At 36.4% G+C, this 22,570-nt stretch overlaps 2 protein-coding genes across 2 annotated transcripts; both read right to left on the bottom strand.

Annotated features, from left to right (window-relative positions):
• Positions 1-762: 762 nt before the first annotated feature.
• fam83fa (family with sequence similarity 83 member Fa) lies at positions 763-11,684 on the bottom strand. The gene is made up of 5 exons (XM_084127681.1): positions 11,092-11,684; positions 7,472-7,639; positions 3,161-3,282; positions 2,196-3,055; positions 763-1,542 (listed from the first exon to the last, which is right to left on the bottom strand). The coding sequence occupies exons 1-5, from the start codon at positions 11,551-11,553 to the stop codon at positions 1,493-1,495; spliced, it is 1,662 nt and encodes a 553-aa protein (XP_083983807.1). The 5' UTR covers positions 11,554-11,684; the 3' UTR covers positions 763-1,492.
• Positions 11,685-12,025: 341 nt separating this feature from the next.
• grap2a (GRB2 related adaptor protein 2a) lies at positions 12,026-21,436 on the bottom strand. The gene is made up of 9 exons (XM_084127709.1): positions 21,297-21,436; positions 17,056-17,134; positions 16,566-16,682; positions 15,533-15,624; positions 15,302-15,421; positions 14,456-14,639; positions 14,019-14,123; positions 13,556-13,654; positions 12,026-12,846 (listed from the first exon to the last, which is right to left on the bottom strand). Exons 2-9 carry the CDS (start codon positions 17,110-17,112, stop codon positions 12,670-12,672), a joined length of 951 nt encoding a protein of 316 aa, XP_083983835.1. The 5' UTR covers positions 17,113-17,134; positions 21,297-21,436; the 3' UTR covers positions 12,026-12,669.
• Between the last annotated feature and the right edge of the window lie 1,134 nt (positions 21,437-22,570).

Raw genomic sequence — 22,570 nt, 5'->3', positions numbered from 1 at the left:
TATTTGATAACCTTTGTAGACTGAAGAGTCTTCAAAAAAAAAAAAAAAAAAAAGAAAAGAAAAAAAAAGGCATGTCAGTTTTTATATTTGTTATCCATTAAACATTTTAGCAGCGCACATTAAAACACTCTTAACAAACAAGCTAAGGCAAATGTCACACCCATGTTAGTCTAACCGATCTGTTGACGTATCTCTGACAATGTCAGCTGAAGTAATGTGGATGTCACCATACGCACACTGACACAGTTCTGTTTTTGCTGTTTTATATGGTCTTATAAAGACAATATAAAAATATCAGCAGTTTTGAATTTAGGTGACTTGGGTCACTTTTTGACACTGATATAACTGTCAAAAAGATGACCAATTTACCATAATTCACTATCTATATCACTCCAAGGACTCTTGGACAAAAGACAATGCAAATAAATGAAGGGGAAAAAAAAGCTACACCACAAATATTCAACACATTATCAAGCAGTTAGTTTTTATATAACTCACTGTCTGGTGGCCAAATAGTTGCTCCATTAATCAAAGGATGATGAATGATAATACTGGTTTTTCAACAGGTGTCATTTTCAAAATTTAAAGACCTGTAATGTGGTTGGACTATTCACATCAATAATAATAGAACTCATAATTTTCATAAAATAATTGTTAGTCACTTCTCAATTAAATCTGATTAAACTCACATTTGGAAAATAAAACTTATTGTGTTTTCTTCCAGGGAGTTTTCCACAGTTAGGAAGTTAAATAAAAAAGAAATACAAAGAATCAATTTATTTAAGGCCATTCATTGGCACTCATGATGGAAAAATCAGTTGTGTCACATCTATTCTGTCCAACCGGCATACTTTACAGAGAACGCGGTCACATTAGTTTTTCTCCCTCATGCAAAACTCCCAAACATGCAGATTCCTTTTTAAATGACTGGATTTTGCCTGCGAAAGTTCTCTGAGCAACAGTAAATGTCACCACACCTTTAATGGTAACTGATCAGGCATGTTTTCATTGGGCATCTGTCAACGCTACTGACCTTTTCCCTCCTTCCTCTATGACTCTGAGGGAGCCACAGGCAAGTAGAACGGATTGGGACAGAGATAATATGTAGGGCAGAGATCTGCCAAACAGAAAAATTGTAACATTCTACTTTTTAGACACTTAAATTCAAAGCTCTCTGCAGTCCAACTATGAGCTCTGTAACCGGCAGGAGATCACATGATCCCAGGCTGCATATATTTCAGTCATTTTTTTTCCACAGTGTCAGCAGCATTTTGGAAGCTGTTCAAACAACTTCTCAACCCTCTAAAAATACAGCACCAATATTTAAAGTTTAAGCTAACATCTGAATCAACATAATTGTAGGGAGAATCACTATCCACATCTTGTCCAAAATCATCATAATGAAGAAAATGTCCTCTTTTTTACAGCATATACAGCAGTAATCAAGGTTCTGATCTGTAATCTTTTTGTTGATTTCTCTCACAGGGATACCTCAGGACTGAATACAGGCCTTCTTCTGGCTATGCTTCTGCACCCTCGGGCCTGAAAAGAAAACAGAAGTTAAAGTTGTTTTCGTAAAAATGAAAATAGGGCTGCGCGTTAATTGAAATAAAACCTTAATCGCCATATGGCTTTGTGCGGTTATCAAGTTGTAAAGGCTCCTATTTAATGAAATATTTGCGCTGCGTGTTTCAGAGTGAAGGGCAGCACTTTGTTCTTATAAATGAGCAGCTCATTAGTTCACAGTAAATGTTGCTCCACATGAACTCCATCTCAGCATCTGTCTGAGTTTGGGTTGCTTTAACGTGCATACTCAAAAATCTTCAAAAGAAAAGACGCTTTTAACGCTCACGCTTGAAGAATAAAATTATTATTATTAATAATAATATTTATTATTATTATTATTATTTTTCTTAAATATGCATTTTATAATTTTACAGTGAAATATTTCAATAGTAATTTATTATTTGTAATATTAGCATTATTTATATTGTCATACTGCTATATAAATCAAAAAGTTGTGGCCAAATTGTGCAGCCCTACAAACCTGGAATTTTTTAAACTGCATTTTAAAACAACAATCACAATTTTAATCAGAAAAATTACAATTAGATTTTTTCCCCAAATCATGCAGCCCTTCATGAAATATTGCACCATTTGAAAATACTGTACATGACTGTAGTGAGGATACATACCATCCTCGCCACCTGTGTCAATAGTCTGAAGAGAAACACTCCTTGAACCCATTTTGCTCTTTTTGAGCTTAAACTTCACTTGTGGTGGATTTATGATCTCAAATGTATCCTCAATTTCATCAGTGCTTTCAGTCTCTGAGATCTTGCGAGAAACGGGAGAAATGTTTTTGGATGCATCTTGCTCCTTAATATGATTGGCCAACCGAGATGCTTCCTTGGAACTGTTGGTAAGCTTGGTGTCTTTATGATTGATCTGTTTTGTATCTGTGTTTTGATGGGTTGTTTTAGAGACAGTATCTGGACTCTGGTTGTTTGCTCTGCCTTTCAAGAAATGCCGGAAGGAAGAGCGCTGCTTTTTGGAACCAAACAGAGAGGGCTTCTTCCCATCGCCCTTACCGTCCTCTGTCCCATCCGGGGATGTAGGGGACTGTGAACATACACTGTCCCCGTTGGGGTAGATTATTTTTTCCATGTTACTCACAGAGGCCTGGTCAACATAGTCCCTCAGCTTAGAAAGATCCTGCAGAGAGCCTGTTACACCTAGACTGTTGCCAACGACTAAAGAGTATTTAGGGTTGTGGTATTTATGTGCAGGCACCTTTAGGTTCGCCTGTTTGTTGTCCTCTACAGAGATCTGGAAGCGCGACGTGGATACGGGAACTGTGAGTTTGCTGGGTTCTGCTGGCGTTTTCAGCACAGGAACTGGCAGGGCCGGCTTGCTGATGTGAAACTCACAGTACAGGTCCACTTTATCAGACACTGCATACAGCTCTCTGAAGTCATTGTCAAAGAAGTCAACAACTTGTCCTGACATCACAGTGATTGTGTTTCGGTTCATCCTAGAGGAACTCCATGTAAAGCTATGAAGATAGGAAGAGTAAAGCACATGTAATGATGAAAGAGGGAAAAAAGCAACACAGTGGTGGACAGAACAGCAATTTGTACTGTTTGGTCTACATACTAACCTATAGGATCCAAACATTACTTTCTCTCCATCTACCAACATATATTTTGAGCAATGTGATCCTGGCAGACGACCAAAGGACAGCGGCATGCCAGAGCCCCGCACAGTTCGCACCCGCAGGTTCTGAAAGAGCAAAGGAGAAAATAATTAAAGCAGGGTGAACAGTGAACACTGCATCAGTTTGCCCCGATTTTGCCATCCAAGACACAATTCTGGGACTGTAAATCATTTCTTTTGTCACAATGGAAAAATGACGAGAACAATCTTATGCTTCAGAAAAACCTAACCATATTTTTAAATTTGGGGTTCATTCAGTGAAATAATAATGAAAAACCAAAATGAGACGGGTGACATTGGTTCATGTGATAGAAACGTTTAGCTAAAAATATATTTTTTATTTAGCATTCCAGTCAAGTTATGGTCAAAATTACCACAGGTTCAGTCTGAAGAATTAAGAAATGCCTCTTGTCCAGTAACCTGTCACAACTGACTCTAGACTCACAAGTTTGTTTTTGTTAATAGAAAAATATAGTCAACTTTAGCTCAAGAGCTAGCCGTTATCATTTCAATTATGTGTGTAAAAGAGGATGTCAAAACAGACATGGACTGGTTAAAATTGTGACCTAAGTCTTAGCTAAGATGTGTACGAGACACACAGTCCGCTTTAACTTTTGGTGTCACATTGTGACTTCATAAAAAAAAAAATAAATAGCTTCATACAAAAATATAAATGTACAAACATCTTGATGACACCCTCCTGAAACTATAAAGTTTTAAGAATTATTCTAATTCTATGAGAATAGGGAAGTCCACACCACAGCTATAAAAATAATGACACAGAGGAACAATATTGTTGAAATTACTTTCAGAATGTTTTTTCTAGCTGATAGAATAATAAAATAAAAACAGCCAATCAGAATCCACCGACTTTTAAGAGCTTGAGCATTTAAAGCAGCAGACGACAAAACACGCAGCCCAAATATTTAATTAAATAGCAGCATTTAGAACTTGATAACCGCACAAAGCCATATGGTGATTACGGTTTTATTTCAATTAACCGCGTAGCCCTATTTTCATTTTTTACGAAAACAACTTTTACTTATTTTTTCTTTTCAGGCCTGAGGGGGCCTGTATTCAGTCCTGACAAAACAGAACGTAAATCGCCCGTTGGTGTGGACGCCAATATAGTTATCATTATAGTTATCGTTCTTGGTGTGAATGGGCCTTTACTCCTGGTATAAAGTGAAATCTGGCTTTCACAAAAGATGTGTCAGATCAACACACCTGACATGGGCAGATATATCGCTAGTGTGAGGTTAATGAAAAATAAATCCTTGCATACAGAGGTGTGGTGCTTTCATTTGCACACTGAGGACTCAAAAGAAAGGAATACTGTAGCTACAAAAGGACTCGAGTACAAGGCTGGCATGGACAGGGAAAAGGCAGAAGCGTGAGAGATGAGGGTGCTCCACAACTCTCCTAAATGAGATCAAGTTGCGCTTTTTTCTTAGCTCTGTTGAAATCTGCAGATCCTCTTTCAGGAAATAACAATGCTGAATTATCCAACTCTATTGCTCAAAGTAAAAAGCCCCAGTGTCCTACATAAAACAATCCACATAGATAAGGCTTTTTGGCAGTGTATCTCAAGGAGATCGGTGATATTTGGGGCAGTCTTGCGGAAAGTACTGGGTTTCATTCTACAGCGCTGTTATGCATGTGCACATCAGACCAGGAAGTCAGTTGAACCCTGTGGCAACGGCTGCAGAACCATCCAGAGTTTCAAGTTCACACAGATCCCTTAAAGGTCAACTGACAATCTGTTAACATGTGCATTTATGTGTGATATTGCAGGTCATGTGTTCATGTTTGACTTCATTTCCAGGAAAGCCTGATAAGGCAAGTCTGCCTATTGTTAACATATAAACGTTGTTTTACTAACATGCGTCTTCTCTTTAACTTACATTGTGTGATCACACACAGAGTTAAGAATAAAATGGCAAGGGATCATATTGGTTTACTAATAGCTTGTATTAAAGGGTTAGTTCACCCAAAAATGAAAACTCTGTCATTAATTACTCACCCTCATGTCATACCAAACCCGTAAGACTTTCATTCATCTTTGGAACACAAATTTGGAATACTACCCAGAAAGGTAGTAAAGACATCATTAAAGTAATGCATGTGACTCCAGTGGTTTAACCTCAATTTTATGAAGTGATGAGTGCTTTGCGGAAAAAATTATTACCACTTTTCTTTTTTTTTTGTACAAAATTTTAATCTCCAACGTGCATTCACACAACAACGTCTGCTCTTGCGTCAACAACACCAGGGGTGGACTGGCCATCTGGCAGACCCGGTGGGCCGACGTGCTTTTTGGGCCGATACATCTCATATTTTCTTTTTTTTATTGTCTTTGTCTTAACGGCCCTTAAAACTTGTACATTGGCGGCCCATTCGTTTTGTTTTGTTTTGCTTAATTGGCGGTGCTGGGGTCTTTGTGCCGGTGTAACGCATTAAAATAACGTTCATTGACAAAGTCAGCGTTCAATTTTTTTTTTTTTTTTTTGACAGACTGTTCCATGAAACACGTAGATCAGCGGTCCATTGGTTATTTTCTTGATTGACACTGGGCTGAGCCGCAAGGAATGTGCAGAGAAATAGCGTGAAAAAAAGAAACAGGCCCTTCAAGCAGATGCTGTAAAGTGTCAAAATAACAGATATGTTTTCTGCAGCAGCAGGACCTTCATCAGCTCCCATGGCTGATGATGATAGTAAGGAGGATAAGGAGAGAGATGAGAAAGTGTAGAGCCTGCGGTAAGCAGAACTAACAGTTACTTTCAAAACACTTAGGATATGTCATAATTTTACAAGAATTGTAATGAGACGCGTTTGTAAACCATGTTTTCTGTCAAAATAAAAGATCATGTGTTTATCTCTTTCAAGTAAAGAAATTAGAACAAAACTAATTATGAAAGTTTCCTTTATTTCTCAGTGCATTTGTTTTACAATATATGGCCATTACTGTCATGGGATTAATATTATAACTATTATTATGTAGTAGTGTAATGTAGACAGACACTATAACTAAAAGAGGTTTGAGTTTGTCTTTGTTGAATTTGCACACTGAATATGGTTTGGAGCTTTTAATTTTAAAATCTCAAAGTGCACCAGATTGATGAATTTAACATTAAAATACACAAAAATTGGGCACCCCCTAGAGGACCAGAGGTCTACCCACCACAGTTTTACTAAAACTCCTGTGAGAAACACTGGTATTGCTATGCCAACGCAGCTTATAGCTTGTTTTAGGACTCATCACTGTAGAGTATAGTTCAATTGTTTAATAAATTACAATTTTTTTTTGTTATTTCATCTGTTAACTCTCACTCGTTCCTATACTCACTCATTACATGGCATTAGTGGTTTTAAGGAATAGGAGTTGGTATACATATTCAAGGGCGTGCAAAGATGGGTGGTGTTTATGATCATTTGTAGTGGGCCAGTCTGGGCCAAAATGCCCGGGCTGATTTTTTGTCCCAGTCCAGCCCTGAACAACATGCATGCGTCATGATGCTCTCGTGAACACACATAAAAAAGACTCAGATTTCATTAAAAAAGATCTTCATTTGTGTACCAAAGATAAACGAAAGTCTTACGGGTTTGGAATGACATGAGGGTGAGTAATTAATTAATGGCAGCATTTAAAATTTTTAGGTGAACTAACCCTTTAAAAGAAACAAAACTTGAATGGGGCTGAAGAACAGACACTGATTAATCCTGAGCTGGTAGTTTACCAAGAATTGTTCAGTAAAATTGTTCAGTATATTAATGGATTTAAACTCCATGGTCACAATAGTGCAGTTAAAATGGTGAATTATATAAAATAATCTAAAATAAAATGATAATAATAAATATAAATAATATAAAATTGATAATATCATTAATAAAAACGAAGCCTGTAAAGGACCAAAATATTTTATATTTGCTTTAGTATAATGCATCATGGTATTTTACTTTTACTATTCTCCTTACAGTCATTTTAAAAACAATGCCTTCATAAAATATATATATATTTTTTAATTAAAATCATGAATTACATTTTTTCACATTATTACATTTTTTCACATTATGGTAATGAGAATAGAAGAAAGATAATCTTTTTTTTTTTTGCATTACTGTAATGAACATTTGGGGGAAATGTGCTTACTTGAAATTGGTTTCATTTTTTGCTTTATCTAAAATACAATTTATTATTTTCCTTGTTTTGATTTATGGGGTAACGTTTGTGAATCAGTCAATAATTTTCACTCACCCTCAGATGCTGTGTAGAAATCTGCAACCTGCTGCTCATGTCCAGGAAGTGCGGCAAGCCGTTCTCCTCCAGCAGCAAGTACACAGCCACCCCTCTCTTACTCGCAGCATCTAAGAGATCCTGCAGGATCTGCAGGTCTGTCAACAGGTCCATGACCACTGCAACTAACTGAAAACCAAGCGAAACCAAACAGTGGTAAAAGCTTAACTAATTCACTGAGCTTATCATAGCATCTGCTTTGAGGTGTGTATGAAGTGGTGTTTTTTTTTTTTTTTTTTTGATGACTCTAGTCTTCTTTTTACAGTGGCAGTGTAGCTTGTCTCTGCTTGAGGTAACACGTGAAGTCTCATACAGGTGAAGGGAGAACAGGGAACAGCTACACATAATCCGGCAGACGCATTAGAGGCGAGGTGATAGGCTACTCAAAGGGTTTAGACCAAAAGTCCAAACTCAACATGAGTCTGCCACAAGCTAACCATAAAACAAAGCAGCCAATCTGGGTCAAAGGGCATGTATGTGTTATATATAAACCACACACTTCAGCATTTAAACAAATAAAATGTAAACTAGGTCAGCATAAAACTCAATGTCGTGGAAAAAAAGTTTGAATTTATTGGATAATTTTAAAGCTAGTTCAAAGCTCTAAGGTTTTTAAGGTTAGGCCTCAAACCCTTCTTCATCATCACTGACTCGCACTTTAAAGCTCTATGTAAATAAGAATGGAGCAATTTGCATTAAAGAGAAAACAAACACAGGCGTGTCTGTTTAATTAATTTTGATAACACAGATTCTGTTCTTCTGCTAAAAATTAAAAATGCATATGGAATTCTTTTTTTTAGAAGTGCTGTAAAGTCAGGCCTATTATATTGTGAGTAAGCTATCCCTTTCAGACAAGGAACTAATAACCTTTTTAAGCATTCTTCACAAGTTAAAGTTCAAGGAAATGTTATTTTTAACACGCATGTTTCTTATCAGCTCTTCAAGAGGAGGTGCCATATGCTTCAGATGAACATCAAAGACATTCAGATGACAGATGAAGATATGTGTGAGCATCACGATCAACCTGAATAATATGTAAATGGAATGTCCTGTAGACATAGTCTAATGCTAACATTGACACATTTCCTCAAACTAAAATGAAAAGCCAGTCGGCTCTGAAATTAAGGCACGTCTAAATATCATCCAAGGAACAGCATCTCAAATGTACCCAGAATGTTGTACTAGACATACATGTGCATATAATGTCTGTATTAATACTGAATATTACAAAAGCTGAGCTTGAAGACTAATAGTAAAAACATAAATTCACAATTTAGTGACAAAGAAATCTCAGCTGCTGTATAGTTTATTTATACATGAACGTAACTACAAAACTACAGCACCTGCCAGAATGACATCAACTTCATTCGACAAGTGTATTTGAATAAGTTTCACCGCAAATAAGTCCTACTTGTCACAGCTCTTTGCACCATAAGTACACGATTGTAAACTAGAACAGACACAAGATAAAATGTTTATATATACACAATAGCTATACCCCAACAACTCAATTAACCAGCTATACATTTCACACTGTATTAATTTTACTGTTACAAAAACAAATTACCTATTAAAATCAGGTACAAAGATTTTAATGATCTGTCATCTCATGCCATTTGGAATGTATGACAGATTTACAAGGCATTTGTGAGAGGAAACGTATAGCTAAATTATAAATTACATGAATTAAATGAAATGTAGTAGAACTCCAGTTTTTGAGCTTACATTTTCCATGAACCTTTATTTCAGCTTTTGTGAGGGTTAGTGTACAGTACTTGGGGGTGGACTGATGCCGCTGAAATGCTTTGTTCCCGAAGTGTGTCAGTATAACTCACTGTTAAGGAAGTCGCATCATGTGTGTGTGTGTGTGTAAACCCGGTAGCAAATAGGTAAGACTTGAGGCCTCGGGCAGTGTGATTGACAAGGAAGTTACAGACAAAACCCAAGGCTACACGAGAGAGATCTCATCAATTTCCAAGAAATCTGACGTCTTCACTTCAGACGAAATCTGCTGAACTTAATTCTTAATATTTGTACTTAACTTTATTCCATTATTATTTATTCAGTTTCCCCAAAACTTTATCATTCATGCTCAGTCGTAAGTATAAACCACATGACTGACAATTAACTTAGAATCAAGTCATAAAGACAGCCCCATATAAACTTACAGTAAAGCTGGTCGAGGCCACATGCTTCATCATCATGTGCATGATACAAATAGAAACCAATAAATCTATAACATCTAAAATATGACTATATTTAAACAACAGGCTTAGTCAAGACACTAATTAAAAATCACTTATTTCCTTAATGTCCATTACTGTTACTACTTTATTTGTTAGTACTTTATTTTAAATAAAGTAATCCAATAGTTACTAGTAGCCTATGTTTTTCACAAGTTAATTATTCATTAGATTTTAGTGTGAGGATCTGTGGTTCAAACATCTTATTTGAGACAGACAGATTAGTATCCCAGTTGTTACCAGTAACATTTATTATGTCACTAGTTATATCACTAATTGCTTTTTATCCTATTTAACTGGTTAAAATGGCTACTTCATGGTTTAAAAAAATAATCTTACCAAGTAAGTTTTACGAACAATGGGAATTCACAACAGAGGTCTAATTAAAAATGTAATAGTGACTATTCAGTTGGCACTAGGAAAACTAGACATGATCTCCTGGAGCTGAACTAGTAGGTACTAGTAATATGAGTTACTAGTAAAACAGAGTTGACCTGTGAACCACAGATTACCATAGAATTGAATGGCAAATAGCATTGCCAATAGTAACCAGTAACAATGGAATCATAACTTCTTGTGATTTTAGTATAGTGAATATTATTTAAGGAATAAGTACTATTTTCTAATGCATAAGTAGGCCATTGAATACTAATATTCAACAATTATAATCTGACTGTACTGACACTATTGGATGAGAGCTGAACTGAGCTGGACGATGACATCACTGTTTTCTGAAGAACTGCTTTATAGATTAAACGAACTAATTTAATAATTGACATTTACAACAGAACTGAATCAACACTGAACTGACTTCAGCAATGACACTGTTTTCTTTTAGAGCTGCTGTACAGCCGAAATGAAAATTGAATAATGTTCCTGTTATCACTGTGCAACTGCTTTGAAACAATCTGTAGCCTATTGTATAAAGCGCTATATAAACATAGGTGCCTTGATTTGACTAATTTAACAGATTAGGCTACTACTGAGTTGTAAAAATTAACTACATTCGAGTTACTACACTGTAAAAAAATGATATGATGATCAATGTTATGACAACATTTTCAAAAGAAGTTAAGCAATTTTCAGCTTTTTTTTATGTTATACAAGATACAACTAATTTCAACATAAGTCAGTTTAATGTAATTTAAGTTGAAATGACTTAAACATCCAAGTTGATTGTACTTAAAAATGTAATGCAGTAACTTTCTTTTTACAGTGTATTGGAACAACACATAATACTATTTTTAAAAGTAGCCTACTAGTAGGCTAGTAACAAAAATAGATTTATTAAAAAGTTTAGTTTTTAGGAACAAGTAGTAAACGGCCTTAGTCGCCTACCTTTGTAGATTCTTGAATGAGTTTGCGGACCACCTCTTTAATGTGCGGACTGTTAGTTTTGGGTGGGTGGGTGTAAACCGACACCCGAGTTACCCCTTTGTAATGGCCGTTGCTAGGCCAACCGATGTCCAGCGGAGGGATCTCCGTATCAGACATGGTCGGCCAGTAGGTAGAGTGCACACCTGAGTCTTCACTGTTATCATGGGGCGACCGTGAGCAGCAGGTGTCCGAGTCACTGTCATATTCCTGGAACGTGTCCCGCATCCATTTGATTTCCCTGGCGGAGAGAAAGTCTTTAACGTTATCCTCTTTGAGACGCATCTTAAACGCGCCATCCCCGTTCTTCAAGAGCTGCTCGAGCGCGGCCCGCTGCTCCTCGCTGTAATAAAACTCTGGTTTGGACTCCGGTATCTTCACGTTAACATGATCGTCGTCCATGCATACTAGCTGAGACTCAGCCATGGCAGCTGTGCTCCCGGAAACAACGGTTCACCTGTGTGGCTCCAGGCAGTACGCTCAGCCCACCTTTACCTGTTTGAGTGGTTGGTTGAATGATTTCAGAGCAAGACTAATAAGAGAATGGGTGGGCGGGGTTTCTGTACAGTTGTGGGCGGAGCATCGCCGAACTGTAAGAAGGTTATTGGGAACTGACATGACGACACTTGTTTAACTTCAAATATAAAAGACGGATGAAACTGTCACGGTAGTTTCCCTGACTGACGCGGCACTTTTCTCTTTATTTAGGCTATTTTTAAAACTGCCAAGAAATTGAATAATAAATACAACTACCACCAATAAAAATACACCCCCCAAAAAGTTACTTGTTATCATTTAGGCTACCTGTATAACTTTACTTATTGAAAGAAAGTCATACAGGTTTGATGACATTTTTTTTTTTTTTGGATTGAACTATCCTTTTAAAAAATAACACAACTTATATCCGAAAACAGAAAGGTAAAGTTTATTCAAATCCATCATACTACCGCTGGTATCATCATATTTGCCATCTGTATTTCCATCCTGCATAGTAAAACAATAATCATCATAGCTATTCTGCCTGTGCCATAGGCCTATTTTGACAAACGACAGATTTTTAGTACAAAAATTGGTACAGTAACATGAAAGCTTTGCTTGTTACTGTAACACCTTCTCTTGCGTTAGTGTGTTCTACTGAAAATCTTAAAATAAAAACATGAACTGGACATGAAAGTGATAAAACGGTCATTGGATGGGCTACAGAATGTACTGTATAATTCAGTAATTCATACTGTATAAGGGAAACTGTCTAGTCATTAGGAGAATTTGACATAAGGGAAATTATATAGTCCTTTCTTCGTACCTTATTTGTAAAAAAACAAAAAAACAAACAAACGTATAGTTATGTATAAAAAAAAAAGAGAAGCAAGAAAGACCTTCATGAGTAATGTCTTTTTCTCACTTCTCTTCAAATGTTCTGCAGCCAGCTTTATAAAAGTAATTTAAAAATAATCAACCAGTCCATACATTATAGGCAGGCATTTGGCGAGAGTACGATGGATTTAGTATGGTGATTCCACACCTCCAGGCAGTCGGAAGATATCAGATCTGTTCTGTGTAATTGACAGGGAATAGTCCAGTCCTGCCGCGCAATCGACCTTTCCACCACGATGCATCAGAACGGTCCAGTACTTCAATTATGTCTCCAGCATTGAAGCCCAACTCGTCATCTTCCTCTGCAGTGAAGTCATATACAGCTCTCACCTGTATGGTTGACTTCTGACACACACAAACACACACATACAATAAAGTGTCAGTAGTACCATAAAAGGTACTAATATCTTTCTGTATATTTATATAACTAGCCATTTAAAGGTGAAGTGTGTCATTTCTGTGCCACTAGCATCACAAAAAAAGAATTGCCAAAATTGTTACAATTTTGGTTGAAGCAGAAGCAGGATCTAAGTGCAGCAGTAATATTTAATAAACAGTCTCAAGCTAAAAATAAACTCAGAACAAAAAAACAGAACAACCTTCATGCAACGTAAAATTACTGACAAAGAACAAGACAGAACACAGGGTATAAATAGACAGAACTAAAGAGGCAAATTAACAAGACACACCTGAACTGAACAAACTAATCAATAAGTAACTATGGAAACAAACAGGCAGGGGCAGAGGAAAACTAAACTGAACTAATAGACAGAACACAGACAAAGACAGAAATCAAAACAGACTGACAATGTAACACAAACAAGTTTCTCAAACACCCCCTACTTTCTATTGGCTGGACAAAAAGATAGTCCTAACTCCCAAACTCACACCATTGGCTGGTTGTCTCAGCATATTAAGCTGGGACAGGAAAGTATTTTAACAAAATATGACACAAATCACTTTAAAAAAAAAAAAAAGAAGAAGAAGAAGAAGAAGTAGTTCATACAAGACAGTGTTTAAGCCTTGAGAGCAAGTGAGATTTCTGGTATCATACCGGAGAAGGCAAAGTTTCAGAGGTTCGCCGAGGGGCTGGACTGTTCCTCCCATGGTGACCCACAGTGTTAGCTTTCTCCTCAACACTTCCTCTCTTACTCTAAAAAAAAAGAGCACAGCTTTATTAACTGTTCCCTTTTTTTTTGCTAAACTATTATGCATAATTATTTACAATTTATATTTTTATATATATATATATATATATATATATATATATATATATATATATATATATATATATAATATATATATATAATAAAATTAAAATGTAATACATATTTTATTTACACAATATTTAATATTTAAGCTTTTAATAATCTGTTTTCCAGGTTTCCTGTAGGTTACAATTGGTTAGTTGGAGCAGGTATACTTCCATTTTGAATGGAAGCTTTTTAATAATTCAGCAAGGTTTTTCAGTTTTAAATGCATGCACAGCTGGGGTTTGATCGTTGACATGCTTGTACCTTCTGGTTGTGAGTTTGATCTGCTGTGTTGCGGTGTTGTGATGAGGTTTGTGGACCGCCATAAGCACCACCTGGGGGAGGCCGAGCTTCTGGTTGACTCTTTAACTGAAAATAAGGACCAATTATTGATCATTATTTATCTCCTGTACACAGACTCTCAGATTCATTCACATTTAAGCCACGTTTGACAGAATCTGCTCATATAGTGCATTGATAATATCTAAACTTAGAAATTAAAATCTTTTTGATGGTCTTACATCAGATATCTCTTGAGAAGCAAGAGTGAAATCAGCAAATGGATTAGTTCAAAGAAGGTAAAACGAGAGTTTAATGATTAAGTTTGACTGGAGTTCTGTTATGAGATTCATTATAAACAGAGACCTAGAAGATTAACAGCAAACCTACTGTATTTATTGATTTAAATTAAGTTTATTTACAGGCGGAGGTGCTCTTGGCTCATCTCCACTTCCGTCCCTTAGGAATATATCCCTCTGCTTGGATATGGAGATGATCTTGTAATGCTCCACAAGCTTGTTCAGAGATGTAAACTTATCCGTCCACAGGTAGTACTGGCCCGATTTATCCTTCATAACTTTAAAATGCTGTACATCATACTCGTGTCTGTAGAGCAGTGGAAAAAACAAAGTGAGATATTAATTATTAATTAAACATTAAATGTAATAAAAATCAACCCGAAATGTTCACACTTATTTCAGTGTCTCGTTTGGTCATATGACAGACTTTTTTTTTTTTTAACTATGGTTAACAAAAGCTGCACAACCCGCTCTCTGCACTAGAGGGAACCCTTGCTCATTCTCTCTCTCTCAAGTCTTGCACAGTGCATTCAGTTAGGACCTACTGTATAGGTGATTTATGAGAGGATGGCTGAAACAAATGGACTGTCTGACCGCTGTAATAAGATGGATGTTATAGATGCATTATTGATGGAGTGTTTCCATAGGCCAGATTCAGTGTGTGTGGGCCTGAAATGGCTCAGGTGTGAGCCTCTAGTCAATGAGGATCTTTCAGCCTCATGGCTTAAGCACTGACATTCCAATTTGTGGGATAAAAGATTCACAGCACTTTAAGGGTGACCTTCATTGGCCAGCTGAAATATTAGTACTAGGATAACATTTTCAACATTCGTTTCTTTTCGTGTAATTTTACGCTGATTACAGTGAACTTAAGTAAACACACAAGCAAAACAAAACGGATATGTGTTGATGCAAAAATTAAAATCGGACATCCTAATATTAATCCACTAATTCCACTAAATGTTTTACCTGACTGAGATGGAGAAGTCTCCAGGGGAACTCTGGCTGCCACGGATCAGAAAAGCACCCACCTCTTGGGATATTAGCATCTCCTCAGCCGAACCACGAGTGGCGCTCTCTTTGAACCAGCTGGAGAGGTAATCCAAATACACATGTGCTTATTCAGGTCTCACTATTAACTACTACATGCTCACAGGTTATTTACATGTGGTTGCAAAGATAAATATCACATGAGCTCACCTTGGTATTTGCCTTTCAACATAGTTTTTTGGTACAAAGCCCTCGTGACCATGTAGCTCTGCCTTGAACCAGTCGTCTTGAGATCCTAGGATCTGTTTAGAGTTGTATTTGTCAAAATGAATTTCTGTCACATAAAACAATCATGCTTTGGTAAATATTAGTTATGAGATATATATTTTTATTTATATGACATTATAACTATGAGTTAAAAAATTCAAAATTATGAGATAATTTGAGATAAAAACCTAATTATGACATAAAAAGCAAAATTTATGAAATACAAGGACATATTTACGACATGAGTTGAAATTATGAGATAAAAAGTCATTTATGACTTAAAAAGCTGAAATATGATACAAGAAGTTGATCAACCTTTAATGTCATAATTCAGATTTTTTGATAATCATCATGATTACAGTTTTTTTATTTGTATTTTTTAAATATTATTCTATTTTATGCAATGCATAATTGTCTTTATTTAAAAAATAAAAACTAACAGTGGACAGTCATCATATGACTCACATCAACTTTGCCCAATGCATTGGCACTAGCTATAGAGTAACTGCTGTATAAGTGGTAGAGCAGCACTAAAAGATTGTTTGAACTATTCCCCATTGGCTGCTGATGCCAACAGTTACTTGAAAATTCACATGACTCATCAAATGTGTGTAGGTCCAAATTCACACCTCCATTTGTGTTTAAAACCTCAACCATTTTGAAGAAATCTTGAATCCCTCACTTTCTGTGCAGTCATGAAGCATTCAGAGTTTTATGAGCCCATGTTCAGCGAGCCCTTTTTTTTGTTAATGTATCAAAACAATAGCTGTATTTGTCTTATACTTGTTTTCACTGTCTACACTGTTCACATTCCGTTTTTTTTTTACTAGCATCTGTAATGCTTTTCATGTGGCGGTCAATGCATAGAATGGCGCTTGCAGTGAGCGGTGTTTTAAAGCCCTGACTCAAGGGCCTCACAACTCTGAAACCAAAGTAAGAGCTTTTAGTTTGTGTGCTTGGGTCCTCTATCACTCACCTTCAGAATGTCTCCTTTCCGGAAGCTGAGCTCATCTTCTGCTGTGCCATTGAAGTCATACTTTCCCCTGGCCTCCATGATAAAATACTGAGTTGAAAAGAGGAGAGGGTCTATAGGCTGACATTAAAGAGATAGAGAAATGTTACAGGTTAGACAAGCCAGGGTGATGAAAGCACCAGAAAATGAAGAGTAAATGCGTTAACCTCAGGCTTGTGACAGACCAGAGAGGTCAAACTCCTGCTGATGTTCTTGCTAAGCAAAAGTGTGCAGCTGTGGTTAGCTGGCAAGTCACAATTGTATGCAATGCAAAAGTGCATCTTTATTAAAGGGGAGCAAGTTGGTGAGAAAAAGGCTACTCAATGCTTATCATAGCTTAAGATTTGACCACACAGTCCTAAAGGTTTTAATGGGGGGAAAAGGTAAAGGAATGAATGAAGCAGGTCAATTATTGTATTAACCCATAATTATGAATGAAGAGGTCAAGACTTACTATAATACACTGTCTGTGATCTGAGGGTGTCTGAGTATACACTTGTTTAACTGGCATCAGGAGGCCATCACAACTCCACCTAAATAACGGACAGATGCCGGTGTAAATTAATGAAGTAAAATTAATTGTGGCATCACAAAACATACACTTAGTCCATTCACACGTGTGCTACTGTATAATCCAGGTCGTCTAAACTTGTAAGATAACTTTTAAGTAGGAAACAAACATTTAAGTCATTATTACTTATAAAGTTTTGAAGCTTTTAAAGCTTCTTTTTGGTGAACTAACCCTTTAAGTCAGTCCATTATAAACACATCAAAAACTTGGTTACCCTTTATTTTAAGGTGTCCGTGTTACAGCGTAATTATACATTTACGTACTGAGTAATAATAATTAGCTACATGTACTTACTATAAGAATAGTATAGTATAGTATTTGGTTTAGGGTTAGTTGCATGTAATTATGCATAATTTATAGTTATTACTATAGTAACTACATGCAATGTGTAACAAGGACACTGTAAATACAATTTTTATGAAAACCGCCCCCTTCATATTTGCAGTGGGTGCATGGGAGTTTATCTTTAAGAGATTGTTTTTATTTTAACGAAGTTGGTTGATCTTCTTTTTAACCAGATTGGTTGAGAAGTTTAAAGGTCTTCTCTGTTCTCCTCCGAAAAGAAAGAGAAAGAGTGTATAGAAAATAAAGGGATGCTGGTTATCAGGATCATTTGCATCAGTAGAAAGGAGAGATTCCCGAACAGTTGAGGAGGAAATGCAGATTAAATTATATTTAATCACTACAGTATTATGATGCATGTCCTTCCCCATCCTCCATTTGAGATGGTGACGGTACATCAGAAAACACGTGAGAGGGAAATAAAAGTGGCTTATATATATATATATAGGGTTTGTTCACACCAAGAATGCTAACTATATAACTGCGTGTGCTTAAAAGTGTACGCTGCAGTTTTGTCGTCTGCTGCTTTAAAAGCTCAAGCTCTTTAAAGTCATGTGGATTCTGATGGGCTGTCAATGTTTTTATCGTCTATCAGTTTAGTTCTGAAAGTGATTCCAACGATATCGTTTCTTGGTGCCGTTACATTATAGTTGTGGTGTGGACTCTATAATGTGTCTATTCTTTTATTTTTAGAAGAATTATATCTTCATTGTTATCGTTATAGTTATCGTCCTTGGTGTGAATAGGCCTATAGACAGCGAAATACAACGTATATACAACACACCGCTCTTTTTGATGCTATGACAAAAAGTTTTTAAAGTTACATTTTTAGGCCGGTCCTCCTCAGTGGTCTAACAGCGCTCGTCAGTGTCAATGAGATGGCCAAAATATGTTACCATATACTCGTCTGTGTATGTGAATGTGTGCATATTTTATAATAAAATATTATTTGTAAATAGTTTTAATTGATTACTTCACAACTACAATTATACATAGAACTTCTTTTACCATTCTTTTTTCCTTTTCTTATTTTTTCTTTATTTCCTTAAATCCCTTTTAATACTTTAATTATTTAATTCCTTTAATAATTCCTTTATGGTCCTAAAGACCATATTACATCCCCACAAAAAAACAAACAAAAACAAAACAAAACTTTGGTCCCACCCTCAATGTTCAAGAAATGGTTTACGGCCTTACAAAACTCTACATGGACCTCTGTGAACACAAGGGTACCTTTGATCTTATATTTCAAGATGTCATATCATACATTTATTATTATCATTATTATCCCAGAGGTCTTATAAATTAGTGCAAGGTCATTGCACAAAATGTAATTTTTCAGAACCTTTTACCTTTTACTTCTGCACTTTTAAGAAACACCCATTTCACGAGCATAATCAACAACCAAATAGGTGTCGAGTAAATAAGGACAGGCATGTGTTGATCTGTTAATCTCTCTGGCGTCACAATGCTGTAGAAGTCATTTTTGCTAAATATTATTTTCTTAGTGCATCAGGCTCTTCTCTTTTAAAATAAAATCAAGGACATTTTGATTCCTCGTAATATGTAACAGGTTATTTTCTAACAGAGCTGTTAATGAATAATGCTGCAGCTGCAACAGATGTGATATTGTCTCATAGCTGAAATTACGTTTTATCCCTGCAATCGCACTAATAATATTAGGGCTGATGTATATTCTCTTCATAAAATACTGTGCATTCGTTCAAAGAAATGATTGTGCATCTAATCATGCCTCTTGGATAAGACTATCGATGATCAAAAAAAAAAAAAAAAAAACTTCTGTCCATATTTTGTCCCAATAATAATGATAGCAATTAAATCTCATGTGATCTTTTTGGTCTTATACTGTACATGCTATTTTTACTGAACTGGTTTGCAGAGTCCTACTCTGGCATAGTTTTCGATGTCATCTATTTCAATTTGTCACCTCCTGATTACACTGAGCCACATGGATTTGGAGTCGTCTGTCCCTCATTCTCCCCTCTGCCCTTGTGAAAAACCATTTCTCAGATGAGCAGCGATTAGATGCGAGAGCTGATCTGTCAGTCATGTTAATGTGCTTTGTCAGTTCCACGGTGCTCAGTTATCTTTGCCTAAACTGAGTCTGAGCTCCTGCCGTAACGCAGACAGAGACAGAGGGGGCCAAATGACGACACGTGTTCAAAAAGCAACAATTTCACATTAAATGGAGTGCGAAGTGTGCCATCCATGATGAATAGAAACCTGACTGCAAATGTTACAGAAACACTGTCTGTTCTCTGTTCAATGATACACAATTAGGAAGCTTGTGAGGAGGAGAAATGGTCTGTTTTGGTTTTGTGGATTAATCTCACTTAATCTGGCTATGAATGAGAAATCAGAGAGATGAGACAGAGAGATAGAATACGCCAATTATATCCATTCTTTGCATAAAGGTGGGTTAATATTTCAAAGTTGATCAAAAATTCAAACCAAACCTTTCCCATACAGGGTTTAAAATTCCACACTAAAACAAATTCAATATTCTTCACTATTCCTAAGTCATAAATAAGTAGATTTGTGACATTGATCATTTGTCAGATGTTCTCCAAAAAAAGATGCTCTTTGGATCATATCAAATCATGCGGGAGAACATGATCATACGTTTATTTAGTTCATCCTGCTGTCATTAAAGCAAAAGAGGGATGAACCAAATATGCAGATGTTCAATTAAATTGTGAAATTCAAATTTTACTCAATTGTGACATTCAATTTTTGCTGATAATATAATTTGTTATTAAATTGATTCAATAATTCTGTACACTGTCAGAACTGCTGTTGAACCTGTCACACTTCCTTTACAGATCTGCACGCTTTCACGTGTTATAGTCTGTCAATCTGGAATATCAAGATAACAGGCTAAAGCAATGTGAAAATATGAATAAATGTGAATTCAAATGAAAACTGCGTTTGGAATTTTTTTAAATCATATTTCTATCTCCCATTTATCTCTTAACCTTGATATACAGGCCTCAGAGTTCATGCAAACATCACCAGATCAATACGGACTCTAAAATAAAGAGAGAGAATAAAAACCATATAAAGACTGAAAGCTGATTTGACTGCTGTTACGGGAAGTTGTTTCATGAATAAGCACTTAGCTTAAGTCTCATTCCCTCGATAGATGATCTCTTTGTGTAACTGTGAGTGCTCTTTTGCAGAAGCTCAGAGCATAAACTTACTACTTCACCCTACGTAGCCTACTGTATGTAGCCTATAAGTAAAACAAAGCGAAACAATTTGCATTGATTGTAATTTTACAGTTGATATTAAGATAACTTTTAATAAATACAAAGAAATTGGAAACTGAAATGGAAAAGGCGAAAGGAGAAATTATATTATTATAGGCTATATTATTTAGCTTCTTCAAGTAGCAACGCTTTCTAGGTTATATTTTAGCTAGATTGCATACTCTGGATTTCTCTCAACCACTTTCATGGTTTTCCTTCACTATCCTGACCAACATTAATATTTCATGTTAATTTTACGGAACATTTGTCTACAAAACAAATTTCACGCATTTAAGCACGTTTTTAAATCAACAGTTTTTAATATGACAAATATAAATGCAGAAGCGAACAGTTCAAACGAGCATCTCAGTGTGTTAGCGCGCACGCAGTGTTGTAAGCGTCAACAACTTAAGTTGTTAGACGAATTCACTTGCGTGAATTCACGCTTCTATTTCTGGTAGTGGCAACTTTCAGTATTTTGTATGAAACTAGAGACAAACCAAATTAGTTTACCGTTGTCTCGCTGTTTTACTGTCCGGCAACGAAGAAAAGATAAACCTCCCGCAGAAGAACTGTCACCTTAGCGTCTCACAAATCACCCTGTACTCAGCCGCTACCTGTCTTGCATGCGCGTACGCGCGGGGCTGCGTCTCAAAGCACGGCACTGTACAGCACCCACAAAAGCGAGCGGAACCTTTGACTCCGCCCAACATAGCGCACTATATATCCGTGTGAGAAGTATTCAATTGACTTTCAATGGGGTCGATTCAAGGAACTGTTGCCATGATTGAAACTTCTGTTCGCGATCGAGCGTCTATATCGATCTTGTAGCCTGATGTAGCCTAACTTTTGAGATTAACAAAAGACACTTTGAAAACCTTGTTGAAATATGTCGCCTACATAGCCTAGTTGTATATAAAAGGAATACAAAATCCCCAAAGCTATAGTTTGATATACTGTGTAACATCTTTAAACATGTGGTTGATGTGTTGGTAGCCTAATATGCAATGTCGTTTGTTTCAGGTAGTGTTAAAATAAACTATATGCACTTGAGTCTGCTTATCTGTGTGAGTAACGTTTGCAGAGAAGGAACACACAATTTCTGCAGTTCTGCTAGAGTGGCAAAGCATGCGACAGGAAACACAGCTTGAGAACAACTCACTGGAAGTGTGTGGTTTCTCTCTCTTTCTCTCCCTAACACACCATGTAAGAAACCTTGTGTCTTTTTATGCATTTTACAACACCCAGACAAAGTTATACATATTCTACATTCTAAGCACATACTGATGAATCTGATTCTGGTTCAATTTCATGGATCTTCAAGCTTTGATATAGAGCAGAGGTCTGGACAAAATGTGTGTATGGTATTTGGTTGGGGGTCCCCCTGTGCAACCCTTTTATGCACCTGCAGGAATCAGGCCAACACCTCAAGCCACATACGGTTTGGCTTTTCATCATGTTTTTGCATGTTTTGAGCAACGTTGTTATGTTGTTACGCACAATATGTTATCATAGTTAACTGCATATATAGCAACTTACAATTGTAACATGGAAACAGCAATGTAAAATGTGACCCCTCATTTCCAAGAACTCTCTGAAATGGCTGTTTTATGTCCAGGTGGATCTGAGCTGTGGTAACTCTGGGTTAATTCCTTTTCTAATTCTCCTTTCTGACAAATATCCTTCCCTGTCTGTCAATAATCAAGTTAAGCTTCCTGACAGAACACAGAACATGACCTCAGACAGGTCAGAATGCAAAAGTGAATGGGATTCCGCTGCTGTATCCT

This window comes from Abramis brama, assembly GCF_963993115.1.
Source record: "Abramis brama genome assembly, chromosome: 1".
NCBI lineage: Eukaryota > Metazoa > Chordata > Actinopteri > Cypriniformes > Leuciscidae > Abramis > Abramis brama.
Note: the sequence above shows the minus strand (reverse complement) of the source record. Positions and strands in the feature narration are given on the sequence as shown.

Excerpts from the sequence above, each read along its gene's own strand:
- fam83fa (XM_084127681.1), bottom strand. The coding sequence starts at position 11,553 with ATGGCTGAGTCTCAGCTAGTATGCATGGACGACGATCATGTTAACGTG. Across the intron at positions 7,640-11,091 it reads TCATTCAAGAATCTACAAAG|TTAGTTGCAGTGGTCATGGA; the intron begins GTAGGCGACTAA and ends CTTGGTTTTCAG. Across the intron at positions 3,056-3,160 it reads GTAATGTTTGGATCCTATAG|CTTTACATGGAGTTCCTCTA; the intron begins GTTAGTATGTAG and ends CTATCTTCATAG.
- grap2a (XM_084127709.1), bottom strand. The coding sequence starts at position 17,112 with ATGCCAGTTAAACAAGTGTATACTCAGACACCCTCAGATCACAGACAG. Across the intron at positions 14,124-14,455 it reads AGCCAAGAGCACCTCCGCCT|TTAAAGAGTCAACCAGAAGC; the intron begins GTAAATAAACTT and ends CCTTATTTTCAG. Across the intron at positions 13,655-14,018 it reads ATCAAACTCACAACCAGAAG|AGTAAGAGAGGAAGTGTTGA; the intron begins GTACAAGCATGT and ends CTTTTTTTTTAG.